The 17,846-nt window shown below is 43.5% G+C and overlaps 1 protein-coding gene across 1 annotated transcript; it reads right to left on the bottom strand.

The window, feature by feature from the left end:
- Nucleotides 1-4,968: 4,968 nt before the first annotated feature.
- On the bottom strand, nucleotides 4,969-17,286 carry SOD2 (superoxide dismutase 2). Its single transcript, XM_080806494.1, has 5 exons — nucleotides 17,157-17,286; nucleotides 16,643-16,845; nucleotides 11,633-11,749; nucleotides 9,471-9,650; nucleotides 4,969-7,883 (listed from the first exon to the last, which is right to left on the bottom strand). Exons 1-5 carry the CDS (start codon nucleotides 17,177-17,179, stop codon nucleotides 7,738-7,740), a joined length of 669 nt encoding a protein of 222 aa, XP_080662620.1. The 5' UTR covers nucleotides 17,180-17,286; the 3' UTR covers nucleotides 4,969-7,737.
- Between the last annotated feature and the right edge of the window lie 560 nt (nucleotides 17,287-17,846).

The following is a 17,846-nucleotide window of genomic DNA, read 5'->3' as shown; positions in this document are numbered from 1 at the left end:
TCTCAGGGTCCTGGGTTCAAGCCCCACATCAGGCTCCCTGCTCAGCGGGGAGTCTGCTTCTCCCTCTGCCCCCTCTTGTGCTCTCTCTCTCTCACTCTCTCAAATAAATATTTTTTTTAAAAAAGAAACAAAACAGGGGCACCTGGGTGGCTCAGTCCTTAAGCGACTGCCCTTGGCTCAGGTCACGATCCCAGGGTCCTGGGATCAAGCCCCACATTGGGCTCCCTGCCCAGCGGGAAGCCTGCTTCTCCTTCTCCCACTCCCCCTGTTTCTGTTCCCTCTCTCGCTGTGTCTCTATCAAATAAATAAATAATTTTTTAAAAAGAAATTTAAAAATGAACAAAGCAGAAAAAAGAGAGAGAGAGAGACAAACCAAGAAATAGACTCTTAACTCTAGAGAACACAGGGGAGAAGGGGGGGTGGGAGGATGGATGAACTATGTGAAGGGGATTAAGAGGACATTTATCCTGATGAGCACCAAATAATGTATAGAATTGTTGAATCACTGTATATAACACTGTATGTGAACCTTATTGGAATGAAAAATAAAAAAACAAAAATAGGGTTTTTCTTAATATACACATGGCTAGGCCAGAACTTGCTCCAAAATATCCTACCTTTTTCTGAAAAAAATATCACTCTCAACACCCCTCTCCCCAAAAAAAAATCTCAGTTTGCTTACAAGGCCGCTTAACTCTTTGATGGCTAAGTCTAATAAAGAAAGAAAAGAAAGGAAGGGAGAGATTAAAGCCATTTGCCCTTTCCCATCTGCTGTCTTTGCAAGGACAGGTATATTCACTTTTCGCTTATTCCAATCCTTCTCGTAGAAGGGCTTAACCAAATAAAAATGCATTTTTTAGAAAAAAAAGCCTTTGCCATCTGACTTCATCTCAGGTCATGATCTCAGGGTCCTGGGATTGAGCCCTGAGTCAGGCTCCACGCTCAGCAGGGAGTCTGCTTCTCCCTCACCCTCTGCCCCTTCTCCTGCTCACACACACACTCTCTTTCTCTCTCTCAAATAAATAAAATCTTTGGGGGAAAAAAAAGCTTTGTAAAAAAAATTGCATACTTTGGTATGGGGGAGGAAATGAAAGTAATATTTGAAACGTGCATACAGAAAAATAAATCAAACACATCAGCAGAATTACTTTATTAAATCAGATTAGAAGGGTTTGGGGTTTTTTTCCCCCCCTAAATGAAGCAGCTTTGTTCCCCTGACTTAAAAGGTATAAATAAAAGGCATTCTTTAAGAATATCATGCAGGACTGTGCAATGAACACTAAAGCAGGCAGAGGTTCCCAGAAGTGGCCGTTGAGCTAGGGCGGTGGTATCTGTGTCTGTCCCTGAGCCTGTGTTTTCCGTGCCTTCGCTGAAGAGTGGCTGAGTCAGACCACAAGAAAATTGGGAAGTCACATTTAGCTGCACTTCATGGTGTAATATGCACTTCATGGTACATTATTACACACCAGACACTGTTCTAAGCCCCTCACATGTATTACAGCATCTGAAACTCAGATTATCCCATTATCACCTGCTGAGGACACTGAGACACAGAAAGGTCAAAGAAACCCGGGCATAGGAGCGGAGCTTAAACTACACCTCCCAGGGTGCCTGGGTGGCTCAGTGGGTTGAAGCCTCTGCCTTCGGCTCAGGTCATGATTCCGGGGCTCTCTGCTCAGCGGGGGGCCTGCTTCCCCCTCTCTCTCTGCCTGTCTCTGCCTACTTGTGATCTGTCAAATAAATAAAATAAAATCTTATAAAAAAAACAAACAAACAAACTACACGTCCCAGCCTGCCTCCCGGGGAGGTACAGTGTGGTCACCCATGAAACGAGAGCAGAAGCACCGGCACAACCTAGCCCATGAAACTTCACACCTGCCATCCTCACATTTGTTGACCCCACGGGCTCAGTGAAGATGACAAGAGCTACCTTGCATGACACTTACCTGAGATGGCAAAGCAGTAAGACCTAAAGAGCCTGGATCGTGGAACCTCCACTTGGAGGAAAGCCCCTGTGAACCAGAACCCTTCACTGTAGACTTTGCATGAGTTAAAATAAAAAAATAAAAAAATAAAAAGTCTATTGTCCTTGAGCCATTATATATTTAGGGTTTGTTGTCGATGCAAGTATTCGTTACCCAAATTAAGTCAAAACTTAGGATCTAGAAGTGGGTATTTCCCCAGAAAACAAAACAAAACAAAAATGTGAAGTAGATGACACTGGGTTAGCGGGCGGTGAGTAGATTGGAGTCAGAAGCTGAAGAGCTGGAAAGCCACGGCACGCGCGGCAAATCATGCAGTAAAGCTGGTCCCCGCAGTAACATGAAGGGCAGGGCCATGGTAGCTCTGCAAGTGTTTGGGAAGAACCAGACCAATACTGCATGTTGGCTCTTATCTTCCCCTTTCAAGAGTTATTGCCGGCGTGTTCAAGAAAGAACTGGTCTGTCTGCACACGGAAATGAAAGGGGAAGGGCGCCTAGGTGGCTCAAGTCAATTAAGCATCTGCCTTCAGCTCAGGTCATGATCCCAGGGTCCTAGGATTGAGCTCCACATCGGGCTCCTTGTTCGGCAGGGAGTCTGCTCCCTCTCCCCCTGCCTTCTGCTCCTCCTGCTTGTGCTCTCTCCCTCTCTCTCTCTGTCAAATAAATAAACTCCTTTAAAAAAAAAAAAAAAAAGCAATGAAAAGGAGTATCGTTCAGAAATTCAGGACTCCAAAGTCTGGGAAAGCTGACTATTTCTAAACCCCAAACAGTAAGAGATGTAAGACTGAAAAAGGCTCTGAGCAACAAGGGCTCCAGACTCAAGCCCAAAGCAGAGATGAAGGGTGTGGGCTTCCCACGTGAGCCTGTTGTTCTGACTGACTCAAGGTAGCTACTGTTACACAGATGGGGTGAAGAAACAAGCGTGTAAATCATTCTTGAGAGGTGTGTCTAGTAAAAAAAAAATTTAGAAGTGGATACTGACACATGAACTGGCAGCACAATTTGGTTAGAAACCCACAAAGTTTTTAAGGGAATTGTATTGCCATGGAAAGCAATAGACTAAACAGTCTTCCACTTTTGGAGTTTTAAAATAACCTTCAGGGGCACCTGGGTTGAGCCTCTGCCTTCAGCTTGGGTCATGGTCTCAGGGTTCTGGGATCAAGCCCCACATCAGGCTTTCTGCTCAGCAGGGAGCCTGCTTCCCCCCACCACCACCTGCCTCTCTACTTGTGACCTCTCTCTGTGTGTCAAAAAATAAAATCTTTAAAAAAAAAAAAAAGATTTTTCCGAAAAAAAAAATTTTTTTAAGATTTTTTTTAAAAAAGATTTTATTGGGGCACCTGGGTGGCTCAGTGGGTTAAGCCTCTGCCTTCGGCTCAGGTCATGATCCCAGGGTCTTCGGATAGAGCCCCACATCCGGCTCTCTGCTCAGCAGGGAGTCTGCTTCCCTTCCTTGCTCTGCCTGCCTCTCTGCCTACTTGTGATCTCTGTGAAATAAATAAAAAAAAATCCTAAAGAAAAAAAAAAAAGATTTTATTTGAGAGAGAGAGAGAGAGAAAGGTTGATCACAAGTAGGCAAAGGTTTTATTTATTTGAGAGAGCCTGATGCAGGGCTTGATCCCAGGACCCTGAGATCATGATCTGAGCCGAAGGCAAAGGCTTAACCCACTGAGCCACCCAGGGGCCCCTCAAATAAATAAAATCTTTTAAAAAATAAATAAATAAAGGACATAAGCTGGATGGATGCCCTTTGTGACATAAATATTTTGTATAATCAGTATTCACTTATCCACAATTTTAGTCAATACACAGATAAATCCATAAAATGCTGGGAGTTGGCACCTAAGATGCTCTCTCCATAGCTATCATTCTACAGCAAAGGGATAGGAGTAGCAAACCTAAGGCCTTCAGTCCCAGCAGCTCTGTCATCAAACATCCTTGTGGGTTTTGGTAGGTGAACTTGGTAAGTGAACCCAGCCTTCCAAAAACATGTATTTATACTGAGGACTGTATTAAATCACATCATTTAATAAAAACATTTGAATATGGGCCTACGATGGTGTGCTCAGTACCAGACACAAATGAACAAGAACCTTCTGTCCTGGGCCTTCCCAGAGCTCATGTTTTAGTTGGGGCTGAGATAAACACAGAATGGCCTCTGTGTGAAGAGAAGTACTGAACACAACAATGAGACAGTAAATGCCTAGCAAAGCCAGGACTCGAAGCACTCAGTCTCCTTCCTTTTCACAATGTAAACGGAGAGGTCCTACTCTTCATATGTTCCAGAAGAATCTTGAGAACAGCACTCATTACAAGCACAGGGGAAGAACAGGCAGCGTGACCTCACCGAACACAGGTGCACTTTACTTCCCTTTCCAGAACTGGGTAAGTTCAGGGATAGCCGCATGAGGTGAGCTCAGACTTCCCAACATGGGTGGATAAAATACCAGTTATCCAGAACTTTACGGAAAAAAGTAAACAGCCTTTTTATCACAAGATGTGCTGTACATAGTTAAGGCAATATTTTTTTTTAAAGATTTTATTCATTTATTTGAAAGAGAGAGTGAGCACAAGCAAGGGACAGCACAAAGGGGGAGGGCCACAGGGAGAGAGAATCTCAAGCAGGCTCCCCACTGAGCACAGAGCCCAACACACAGGGGGGCTTGACACCATGACCCTGAGATTATGACCTGAGCCAAAACCAAGAGTCAAAAGTCCAAATGACTGAACAGCCCAGGCACCCCAAGGCAATGTTCTGTCTGGTTAGTGTTTGAAGATGTTCTAACTTTATAATTTAGTATCTAAAGTATTACAGTATTACATTTTCAGCTATTACTACAGATATGAATAGACTTCATATGCCTTCTGAGTTTTAAGAGTAAAATTGCAATGACCTTTTATTTATTATCCCTGTCCCACAGGAAAGCAGTAAAAATGATAAAGCATTTTAAGATTATTTTGACACACAAGCACAATGCAAGACCTCTTTTGATAGTTGACAGATTCTTTTATTAACAATCAAAAAACTTCACACAATAGGAAAATAAATGTTTCTCTAATGGATAATTAAATGAAAACTATCCAAGACCTTATAGGATTTTTAATGCATCCCAGGTTTGATGTGTGCTTTCAGAGATAGGCCATCAGCTTGCCCAACCGTTAGGTATGACTGAAAATGAGAAACAGTGATTTATAAAACTTCTACCTAACAGCTTTCCCAGTGCAATTAAAACAGGAAATAAAATTTGTATTTAGAACTAGTTTTAGATGACTCACAACACACATCAATCTTAATTTTATCATCGTGATGTTATTTTTTTAAATATATAATCACTAGAAACTCAAATCTCATTTTAGGATCATGAATTTGAGGTGTGCAGTAAAATCTGTAGTTTCTCAACCTCCAAGTCTAATTATCACACAACAGTTCCAGCAGCAGATTCTACTTGAGACGTTATTTGTCTTGTGCCCTGTTTTCTTGCAGCACTAATCACACTATGATGTTTGAAGCACATTTAAGATTAGAACAAGCACTGCTGAGTCGGTCACAAAGATCCCTCCTGGATGAACAATGAATGCTTGGTTCATTTCAGAAGAAATGCCTTTTACTTTTTCTAATTTCTTTTCTATTATGAGTAACAGGGCTAAACAAAATCTTGAGGTCTCATTTTCTGTCAAATGATTAAAATCTTTATCTGTAAATTATCTTAGTCTCTTAAAATCTATCTAATGGGGAGGGAAAAAACAAAACCTTAGGGAAGAACAGCATGCTTTCCCTTGTTCCCTCAACACAAAATCAGAGCAAAAATAGAGCCCCATAGAAATTTCAGCATTGAATTTTTTTTGAAATCTTAAAGCTTAATAAAAGTCAAAAAGCTTTATATGAATCAGTAATCTCTGCGTACCTGCTGGCTCAATACAAACCAGGATCTGGCAGACTACTTGTGTTCAAAATGCCATCTTTCAGAAAGGATCCACTTGTTTAATGGTCCATTTACACAGAGTTCACTGCCTTGCTTATACATGTATGTGTGTATATATCCATATATACGTGTGTGTCTGCATATGTACGTACAGGCATGCATGCATACATGTGTACACATGCAAGCGGTAAGCACGGCTCTGATTTGACTCCATGAAGTCACTTCACTGCGGGAGAAGAAGGACGGCAATCCTAGTCCCCACAGTGTCTTCAATCCACAAGCACACACGCAGCTATCACTACTCTCATCAATGCCGCCGACAATTCAGAAAACCTAAATACTTTCTAATTGAATTCTAAAAGAAAAGTGCCTTAAATTTAATTTTTTTAAACTTCAGTCTTCAATATTGAAACTGCTAAGTTACCCCATTTTTCCATGCCAAAAAAATAGAATAAACTTGGGGAAAAAATAATATACTAACTCGGGAAAACATTCAGTTACTAATTAGGCATAAGAAAAAAATCTATATAGAAAAAATATTCCCACGGAAGGTAAAATCTATGTGGGTTGCTCACCACAGCATTATCTGAATAAATAACAATTAGAAACCACTGAAATATTCAGTAACAGAACTGTAAAATAAATTAGCAAGTGTCCAATTATACAGCCCCCCAAAATAAGGGAAATGATGAAACATGGAACGCATGACAATTTAGGCCAAATTACAAGAGGCTCCCTGCTACATTTGAACAGTCCCACCTGCAAGCAGGAAACAAGAACACAATTTGACAGGCTGTGTCACTGGATTATGGGTATCACTTTCCTTTACTTGAAGGACTATATAATATAAAGCTTCTATAGTGACCATGCATTTGTTTAAAAGAAAAGATCAAATATGATGGAATAACTCAAAAACAAGTCTTTGAAAAGCAATGTTCCTGTGCAGGGATGTGCCGCTGACCACATCCAGAAACCAACCACCTGCCGCTCTGGGAAGGCAGCACCCGACCCAGGCTGCTGCTCTGCAGAGGGGTGCTCATGAACAGGGCAGAGATAGGGGGGCAAGTGCTTGGCCAGAACGGTCTGTGGCCTCATCCCCAACATTCGTTTTATCAATAAGGCCCAGGTTTGTCCCCTTTGAGCAGTCACCTAACACATATTTCTGTTTGATGACAAGATTCCACATAAAAGTCTTATTTCTCCCAACAGAAAAATTCAAACGCATGACTATTTCCTTTTCATAATAGAGCAATTCTCAATTATCAATCAAGTGATTTTTTTTAAAAGACCAAATGGTGTTAACCTTGTGAAACATGTGACCAAAGATAATTAAAGGCCCACGGGTGATATCTACCACAAGTACTACTAGACAGATTACTTACAAAAAAGAGCAATTTTCAATAGAAAAACTGAACATTTCCCTTGGGAAACAAATTTAACCTTTTATCGTTAAACAACTGGGCAAAGGACAGGTTTTCTACAAGTGCAACAGAACAGGAGCAAAAAGGCTTCCCCAGAGGTCCTAAGAGGACAGGGATGAGATCTTTTTGACAGTTTTATGACGGCGATTATAACCTGCTGGCTGTTTCAGCTCTCGGAAGAAGATGTTCAACCAAAAGACTAAATCAAACAAAGCACTTACTATTTTCAGTTGCCCAATAGCAAAATTTGAAAAGAAGAAATTCATAGCATTAAATCATGTTCATCAAATGCTTGAACAAGCTACATTAAGAAATGCTACAAAAGAGCAGCTTACTGGCATACTACGGTACTCTGCACTACTACAAAAATAGTCGTGAGAAGCTTATTTTGCTCATTGTAATGATCATGTTTTACTTTTTGCAAGCCATGTATCTCTCCGTTACATTCTCCCAGTTGATTACATTCCAAATAGCTTTTAGGTAATCCGGTCTGACATTTTTATACTGAAGGTAGTAAGCGTGCTCCCACACATCGATCCCCAGTAGTGGAATAAGACCTATTGGAGAGAAGGGGGAAAAAAGCAAAAACTATGAATTTCAATCTAAAACGTGACTCCAACTTTCTTCTATGCACACAAAATTGCCCTTTACAACATTCCCATCCATTTTTCAGTTTCTTTTACAAAGAGGAAATTTGCCAAGAATAAATATAATTTTTTTTTTAATTTTAGTCTTTGGAAGAAAATGTGATAGTGAAAAATTTAAAATAAGAGTTTGGAAAATTAAGTATAATATTTTAAGAGCTGTTCTTGAAGTACCAGCAAATCTACCCATGAGCCAATTCTTGGGGGGGGGGGGGGATCAGTAAGGTACTATGTTTGTGGGGGTGGTTGAGGACCTTCCGAAGCAGTCAGCGGAGTTTTAGGAGAACCTGCTCTGCTCCCAAGGCTAATAATGTTAGTCTCAGAGAATACAGAACATTTGTGAGACACTAACAGAAATAATAAGTTAACAAAGGAAACTAAACAGGACCAAAGAAAAAGAGACACTGTTTGCAGAAATTAAATAGTGTAAAGAAGGAATTACTTCTACAACACTCATTTTCAAAAACTCTCAAACTAAATGACAGCTCTCCTCCGGGAAAACAAGTACCAACCAGTAGGTCTTGAGCAGTGGAGAAGTTTGTCACTAATCATGTATTGCGAGTAATTAAGGTAACAAAGTTCATAAATGATTTTTCCTCTCTATATACTTCCATGACTTTCATTGATTTTCATTCCAATGGGCTTTCCTCAAGTGGAAGAGAAGCAGGTATGGCCAGGGTTTACCTGGAAATCACAGCCTCGTCTGTCAGGCACCTTCAAAGATAAACCCGACTCTCCACAGCGTTCTCCAGCATCTCACTTTGCCAAAAGAGCCATTAGATCCTGGCTAATTCTGAATTTATCTAGGGCAGTGAGGGACGTAAGCAAGTCTGTGGACATGCATAGAGGCAGAAAACGGGGCTGAGAACTACTGGTGATGGACACTGAAATGTCACTGCAAGTCAGTTACACTGCAGATCAAAGTTCCAACTAACTGCTGGATGCCTTGTGACTATTTCCTAGAGACATTGTGATTTAATCCGCCTCAAAATGAAAAAGGATTTGGTGAGCCCACCTGGACCTTCTAAGCCAAATATTTTCCTATACCAAAACCAAAACCCCCCAAAAGGCAGAAGTCTGGAAATCGGAGCTCTAGTGCTACTCTGACCACAGGTGCTCAGCAGACGGGCTGACAGTCCAAGGTCTAAGGTCAGACTCGGCTTCCAGGTCTTATCCTCCTGTGTGGTGTTTATCTAATTTCAGTGCATGTAATTATGTAAGCTGGTATGCATTCTCTGTCAAGTGAAGCAGAGTTTATGTTCAAAACATGTTTTGTTAATGTATCTGTAAAATTACATGTGCTAATTTTGCAAAACATCAAGGGCTCTTAAAGCATTTTTGTTCATAGGAGACTCAGAGTACTATCAGCTGTTAAGATTTACTCACATTAGGACATGCTCAAGATAGGTTTAATCACTGCTCGTGTTCCTTATTTCAACGTAAATGCTTTACCGTGAACCATCTCACACTAATGAATATGAATCAATTTTCAAACCTAACCTGTTGTTCCTTGCAGCGGATCCTGGTTAAAACAAGCAGCAATCTGCAAGCGTCCCTGTTCCTTATTGAAACCAAGCCAACCCCAACCTGAGCCTTGGACGCCAACGGATACAGTGGTCAACTTCTCCTTAAATTTGTCGAAGGAACCAAAATCACGTTTGATGGCTTCCAGCAATTCTCCTATTAAAAAAAAATCCAGAAAGACCCACAAGTGAACATACTGCAACGATAAACAATTTTATTACATATAGTAAAATATGCCTGTCATGAGGCACAAGATACGAACTAGACAACACCTGGAAAACATAACGTAACCCAGTGAGCCCCAACGTTACTCCTTCCCTGACACTAGCATCATAAGGTCTCACAACTGTAATTCAGGTGTTACTGAACCACATTAGAGGGATTTCTTTCCTCACTGTGCTATTTCCATCAGAAAAGAAATAATATTTTCCATTAGTTTCATTTCCCTTCAACAGAAAATTTTACTTCAACTTCTACGCTACCTGTTCTGTCTCAATTTGGGAATAAAATTTTATGGCTGTTATTTGGTTCTTCCCCAAGGCAGTCAAGATCTTTCCTACCACAATCATGTAATTTTTTTTTTTTTTTTAAAGATTTTATTTATTTATTTGTCAGAGAGAGAGAGAGGGAGAGAGAGTGAACGAGCACAGGCAGGCAGAGTGGCAGGCAGAGGCAGAGGGAGAAGCAGGCTCCCTGCCGAGCAAGGAGCCCGATGTGGGACTCGATCCCAGGATGCTGGGATCATGACCTGAGCCGAAGGCAGCCGCTTAACCAACTGAGCCACCCAGGCGTCCCGACAATCATGTAATTTTAAAAACAGTGATTTTTGTCTTTTATTACCAAAGGGTACACTGTAAGAGCAATAGTCCTTTTATTCTGTACCAATGTGACATACAATTCTAGATTGAGCACATCAAATCAAGTAGGCCAAAAATATCACTTCTGATTCGACTGGTTTAAAGTAATTACCTATTATAAGCACAAATAATAAAATGGTACAGATAACCCAAAGTGTCAGAGAACCAAGACCTGTTGGCTGAATATGGGCGTATCTGACATTCTACTAATCCCAAAACCTCAAAAGTATTAGACCTAACCCATCTGCAGACCTAACCCATAAAAAGAAATGCCCAGGGATGCCTGGGTGGCTCAGTTGGTTGGGCGGCTGCCTTCGGCTCGGGTCGTGATCCCGGCGTCCTGGGATCGAGTCCCACATCGGGCTCCTTGCTCCGCAGGGAGCCTGCTTCTCCCTCTGCCACTCTGTCTGCCTGTGCTCGCGCTCTCTCTCTCTCTCTCTGACAAAAAAATAAATAAAATCTTTAAAAAAAAAAAAAAAAAGAAAAGAAATGCCCAGCTTGCCAGATTTACTCTCCCTTAATCTTTACTTCCAAATGAAATAGCTTAGTACAAGCACCTAAGATGACTTCCAAAAAACAATTAAAAACAAACAAACAAATCCACAGAAACTTAAGGTGTATGCCACAAGCCCAGAGACAGGGAGAGCTCTACTTCCGCCCCATCCATTCCCCGGGATGAAGAGGGTAATTAAGTCATCTGGGCCTCCAGAAGAGACACAGGAAGTCAAGTAAACCCACCAGAGCGAACAAACCATTGGCTCTGCAGTCCCCTCATTTACCCTCCAGGTGTTCTGGAGAATCTCATTTTCTGGGACAACTGACTTTTTATCAGTTAGGAAGAGCAGGAAAATAACAGCAAAAGGTACTATTCTAAGCATTTTACGTTTGATAAGTTATTTAGTTTTCGAAACAGCCTATTATTGTCCCTGTGTCATACAGATGAAGAAGGTAGGTACAGAATGATTAAGTATCTGACCTACTCCCAGGTTGCTCAACTTCTCTAAAATCTGTTTACCAGTATTGTTCTGATGTAAAGTACAGTACATTTCAACCAGAACTTGACATCATATCTGACATCGTATGTGTATACAAAAAAAGCTGATGACATAACTACCTGAATGGTCTCCATTCCTACACGAGTCCCATTCAAAGTTACAACTTCGTTATACTCCTTGCTATGAAAAATATGCCACTAAGTAACATAAGAATTAATATATGAAAAGCAACCGGCATTGCTATTGTGCACAAAACGTAGCTAAGACTACACCAATATCTACGAACCTTTGGGTTCTCCACCACCCTTAGGGCTCAGGTTGGTCCAGAAGATGGAATGATTGATATGGCCTCCACCATTGAACTTGAGCCCAGGCTGAAGAGCTACCTGAGTTGTAATGTCACCTGTAATGTAAAGAGGCAAACATTTTTTTTCTAATTGTTACTTTTCAAACATTCTATATACCATTTTCTTTAGAAAAACATCTGATAATTGGACTAGCTTATCTGTAACATCCCTATCTGTCCTAAAATTCCACAATTTACACACATACACACACACACACACACACACACACAAGATTTTCTTCAAAAATTATTTGTCCCGGTGGATTTTCAGTTCAATTCATGTCCTGAACAACTCATGAGTGGCCCAGCAGGGGGTGCATGCAGAAAATTCTTTCCTGAGCTCCAAAGAACTCAAAGTTTTCCTGGATATTAAAGATTTCAGCAATAATGAAAACAAAAATAGAAAACAGTGAAATGAGGGTATGTGTGGTTCCATAAACAGATTAAATGGTAAGTTTTCTGGGGCACCTGGCTGACTCCGTCAGTAGAGCACACAACTCTCGGTCCTAAGGTGATGAGTTCAAGCCCCATAACGGGAGGTAGAGCTTACTAAAAACAAATAAAAACATTTTTTTTAAATGGTAGATTTTCAACTCTCATTTTCTAGATAGACAACTCTTCATTGGCAAACAGTTCAATGTTCCATCAACAAAAAATTCAGCATATTCAAAACCCAACTCCGGATTTTCACTCCCAAACTTACCCAATGGCCTTCCCCATCCCAGCAAGTGCCAGCTGTTTTCTCAGGACATTTTTGATAACTAGGTCATTTCTCTCTTTCTTTTTTTAATTAACATATGCTGTATTATTTGTTTCAAGGGTACAGGTCTGTGTACTTAGTCATTTCTTACTCCTTTCCCCACACACCATGTTCAACCCACCAACATATCCACCAGCAAAGCCAGCTCTACCTTTAAAAAAGATCCAGAACCAATCCCTTCTTCGTACTTCTGGGGCAGACCAGCATCATCAACCTACCTGCATCTGTGCCACCATAGCCCACAACGGTCTCCTGCTTCCACACATGCCCCCTACTCTCTGTTCTCACCACTGGCCAGAGAGCTCCTCTAGACCCCACACTACCGAGGCACTCCTCTAGTCAAACCCCTCCAAAGGCTGCTCCTCTCACTCAGAGTGAACCCCAAGTCCCTATAATCAGCTTCCGAGATGCACGTCATCTGACCCTGCATTTCCTCGTTGGCCCAGCTCCAGCCACACTGGCCTCCCTGCACTTACAAAAGCAGCTCAGCCTGCTCCCAGTTTAGGGTTTCCACTGACTGCCGTCGCCTGGACTGGAGTACTCTTCCCGAAGAGAGCCTCGTGGCTCATTCCCACATTTGTCCTTCATGTCTCCACGGACATGTCAACCTCATCAATGGAGCCTTCACAAACCACAATACAAATGGGCAGTTTTCACCAGTTCCCCAACTTGTTTCTCGATAGGACTTACAGCCCTGGCATACCACTACATATTTACTTGTCCATCTGTCTCCCCACTAGAACAAAAGCTCCAGTACTAAGGACTTCAGTGCACTGCTGTGTCCCAGGGGCCAATATATCGCCTTCTACATATCAGGCACTCAATAAATGTTTGATTGACTAGATAACGGAATATATTAAATGTAGTATTTATGGAAAAAAAATTAATTATCTGATACCTATATAAAAAAAGTCACATTGGAAAACTTTTTTCCTACCTTGCTAATAAGAAAGCAAAATAAAATATTCTTTTCCTGCCTTTAAGAAGCTAAGATTAACTATTAGGGAAAATGGCAATTCCCTTGTTCAATTAAGTCCCAAGTGCTTATTATTCACAAAATACTAAGAGACCACGTGGAAGACGCAGGAACCACGGAGAGCTGTGTGCTTAGGGAGTTCACATAATAGAAAAAGTTCTCTAATCTGCTCTTAGGGCATACCTCAGAGAGGAGAAACGGGCCAAGTGACCTCAGAATACACAGATCATCTTGGAGAGTTGTTTTAAGATGCTAACTTCTTGTTATTATGTTCACAGTATAATTTTATTATAGATCAGTGTCCCCCTTAGAAATTATTCCAGGAAAATCACCCTGGAATAATTTGTATATAATTATTTGTATAATAAAATGTAGGTTTTATATTGTTTTTTAACCAATCAACAGTAACTAAATTTTTCTAATGGGAAAGAAACATGCTTATTGAAAACTAGCTTAATAATCTCAATCTCTTAAAGTTTATTTCACCATTTTTTTAAAGATTTTATTCATTTATTTGTCAGAGAGAGAGAAGCATGTGCACAAGCAGGGGGAGCAGCAGGCAGAGGGAGAGGAAGGCTCCCCAATGAGCAAGGAGCCCAATGCAGGACTCGATCCCATGATCCTGGGATCATGACCCGAGCCAAAGGCAGATGCTTAACGACGGAGCCACTGAGGCGTCCCTACTTCGTTATTTTTAAATTTTAATACAGAGGTGCCTGGGTGGCTCAGTCAGTTAAGTATCTGCCCTCAACTTAGGTGGAGATCCCGGGGTCCTGGGACCAAGCTGCTTGGCGGGCTCCCTGCTTGGCAGGAGGTCTGCTTCTCCCTCACCCTCTGCCCCTCCTCCCTGCCTATGTTCTCTCTCTCTTTCTCTCTCAAGTAATTGAATAGATAAATAAATAAATAAATTTTAATACAAATTCGGGGGTTCCTGGCGGGCTCAGTTGGTAGAGAATATGACTCAATCTTGAGATTGTGAGTTCGAGTCCCATACTGGATATAGAGTTTATGTTAAAAAATAGGGGGCGCCTGGTTCAGCTGTTAGGCGTCTGCCTTTGGCTCAGGTCATGATCCCAAGGTCCTGGGACCTATCCCTGCCTCAGGCTCCCTGCTCGGTGGGAAGCCTGCTTCTCCCTCTCTCTCCCACTCCCCCTGCTTGCAATCCCTCTCTCACTGTCTGTCAAAAATGAATAAATAAAAATCTTTTTTAAAAAACAGTAATAATAATAACAGAAATGTGGGGGGTATTACAATCTGCTTTTAAAAATACTACTCTTGGGGCACCTGGGTGGCTCAGTGGGTTAAAGCCTCTGCCTTCAGCTCAGGTCATGATCCCAGGGTCCTGGGATCGAGCCCCGCATCAGGCTCTCTGCTCAACGGGGAGCCTGCTTCCCCCTCTCTCTCTGCCTGCCTCTCTGCCTACTTCTGATCTCTGTCTGTCAAATAAACAAATAAAATCTTTTAAAAAAAAAAAAAAAGTACTACTCTTGGGGGCGCTGGGTGGCTCAATGGCTTAAAGCCTCTGCCTTCAGCTCAGGTCATGATCTCATGGTCCTGGGTTGGAGCCCCGCATTGGGCTCTCTGCTCGGCAAGGAGCCTGCTTCCTCCTCTCCCTCTGCCTACTTCTGATCTCTGTCTGTCAAATAATTAAATAAAATCTTTAAAAAAAAAAAAAAAGTACTACTCTTGGGGGTGCTGGGTGGCTCAGTGGCTTAAAGCCTCTGCCTTCAGCTCAGGTCATGATCTCATGGTCCTGGGTTGGAGCCCCACATTGGGCTCTCTGCTCGGCAGGGAGCCTGCTTCCTCCTCTCCCTCTGCCTACTTCTGATCTGTCAAATAAATAAATAAAATCTTTAAAAAATAAATAAATAGGGGCGCCTGGGTGGCTCAGTGGGTAAAGCCTCTGCCTTCAGCTCAGGTCATGGTCTCAGGGTCCTGGGATCGAGCCCCACATCGGGCTCTCTGCTCTGCAGGGAGCCTGCTTCCCCCCCTCTCTCTCTGCCTGCCTCTCTGCCTACTTGTGATCTCTGTCTGTCAAATAAGTAAATAAAATCTTTTTTAAAATAAATAAATAAATAAATAAAAATAAAAATACTATTCTTAAGGTCAACATTTTCTTCAGTTTCAATTCAATTTTTTTCCTGTTAAGTACAATAAAAGTTAAATACTTTTGTTTGAAAAGTATTTATTTACCTACCTATAATGAGATTGATGATGTTATTTCACTTAATATTGTTGCCCCAAATTCTCAAACATGGAAATTTAGTTCTTCAACAGTCTTTAATACATATAATTTTTTAAATAAAAGAAAACTCTACCGGTGCTTATTAATTTACAGTCAATATAACACAACATAATATACAGCTTTTTTTTTTTTTCAGTAACTTTCATGAAAACAAGTAAAGGTTTGATTGCACAAGAAAAGGACCGAAATTAAGTTGTTTTTAAAATACTGAAGAGAAAGGTTCAAGTTGTCAGGTGTTGTCATGCAGAAAATTATTTCGCAATTGGGATATTCCCCACCTTGTCATCGTCAGCATATCTTTCCCGAATTTGTTATTTTCTAAAACCCCTTTCCCGTACAAATGATGAAACTCCCCCCCCCTCCCAAAAAAGGTTCCTGTTACAAATCTTCCAGAATGTGGCAACTTCCTCTTGTTTTTGTTTAGCCAATTACCTCATGCAATGAGGCTGAAATACTACATTTTCCCACTAGATGCCCCCAGTCAACAAGACGTCACGGTCTGAAATTTACTCAGCAAATTTCAGAGGACCTAAAGTCAATAAAAATAAAGAAACAAAACATCTTCCAACCCGGCAGCTTATTAAGCGATACCTGTCAATTACTCTTCTCGTGCAAACCACTGATGAACGGGCTGGAAAGTGTAATACGATTTTGCACAGAGACATTAAAACACAGATTCTCGTACACGCACGCCCCAGACACACAAAGTCCACACACTTCTTACTGGTTTTGTCAACTGGGCTCTTCAGGAAAAAAGAAAAGTGTAAGTCCGTATTCTATCATAATACTGAACTCTAAACACTAGCAGATACACACAAGCCTGGTTCAGCTCCGCACAAAATGACCGCTTTCCCTGCGAATTCTGACCCCGCGTCAATTCCAGGACACGCGGAGCCGCTCTCCCGCACCGAAGGGCCTTGGCTCGCCCGCGGCCACGCCTCGCTCAGCGCCCCGCAGCCCCGCACCTACCCTTCTCCAGCGCCTCCAGATACTTCTCCTCGACGGCGTTCAGGTTGTTCACGTACGTCGCGTGGTGCTTGCTGTGGTGCAGCTGCATGATCTGGGCGCTGATGTGAGGCTCCAGGGCGCCATAATCGTACGGCAGGTCGGGGAGGCTGTGCTTCTGCCGGGAACCCAGCGACGCCAGCGCCGGCACCAGCGTCCTGCTCGCGCTGCAAAGAGAGCAGACACGGGACACGGACCGATTCGCTCACGCGTCTACGCAGACCCAGCGTCATCTGGGCCTTTCTGCCGCTTGCTCGCTCCCCCCTCCACATTCCCTGAAGCGTTACACCAACGCGGCAGCCGGAAGCGCTCGGTGGACACCTGCCCTCAGGCACGACCGCCCGCCGCTTCTCCGCGACCCCGGGGCCTCGAAGGTGCCCGGGACCCGCCGCGCCGGCGCGGGCACGCAGGCAGGGGGACCCTTCGCCCTCGGGGCCGTGACCCGTCTCCGCTACGCCACGCGGTCCGGGCGCCTCACCTGCGCGCTGCCCGGGACAACATGGTGAGCTCTGGCCGCGGACTACACCTCAGGGCTCGAGTGGCCGCGCCGACCGCCCGGCGTACACACACGCGCACCCCCGGCCGCGCCGCAAGGACACCGCCGACCTCCACGGGCTCCGCCCCCGGCGCCCGCCGCTCCCACCCGCTCCCACGCCGGGGGGCGCGCGGCCCCAGGGTCTGCCCTCGAGAGCCAGCCCGCGCGCGGATCCCAGGGAATGCGAGAACGAGGGGTATAAGAGACCTGTCCCAGGTGGCCGGAGGAACGGCGGCCCCCACTTGCCCGCTCTGGGCGTGCGACCAAAAGGAAGGCCGCGCTCTACGTCCCCCATGGTGGAAGATGGTACGGTCCGCAGTCCCGCCCCCTCGCGGGCCCGCCGGGGGGGGCCGCGGCCGGCGCATCCACGCCCCTGGTGAAGGCGGCCGTTCCGTGAGCCGCCGTGGCACGCCCTAGCGGTCTAGGGAGGTCCCTCCGGAAGGAAGGTCCTTCCCGGGCGCTGGTAAGGTGTAGAGCCAGTGCCCCTCCAACCGCTGCCCGGAGTGACCTTTCTCTCCGAGTGAATTTGACCTTGGGACCGGGGCCAGGACCCGGGCGGCCCGATGGTAGAGTTACTGAATGCCTACAGTGTGCCAGGGACTATGCTGCGGGCTTTATATGCATTTATCTTTA

Source organism: Martes martes (assembly GCF_963455335.1).
Source record: "Martes martes genome assembly, chromosome: 6".
Lineage (NCBI taxonomy): Eukaryota > Metazoa > Chordata > Mammalia > Carnivora > Mustelidae > Martes > Martes martes.
This window is presented reverse-complemented; position numbering and strand designations above follow the sequence as displayed.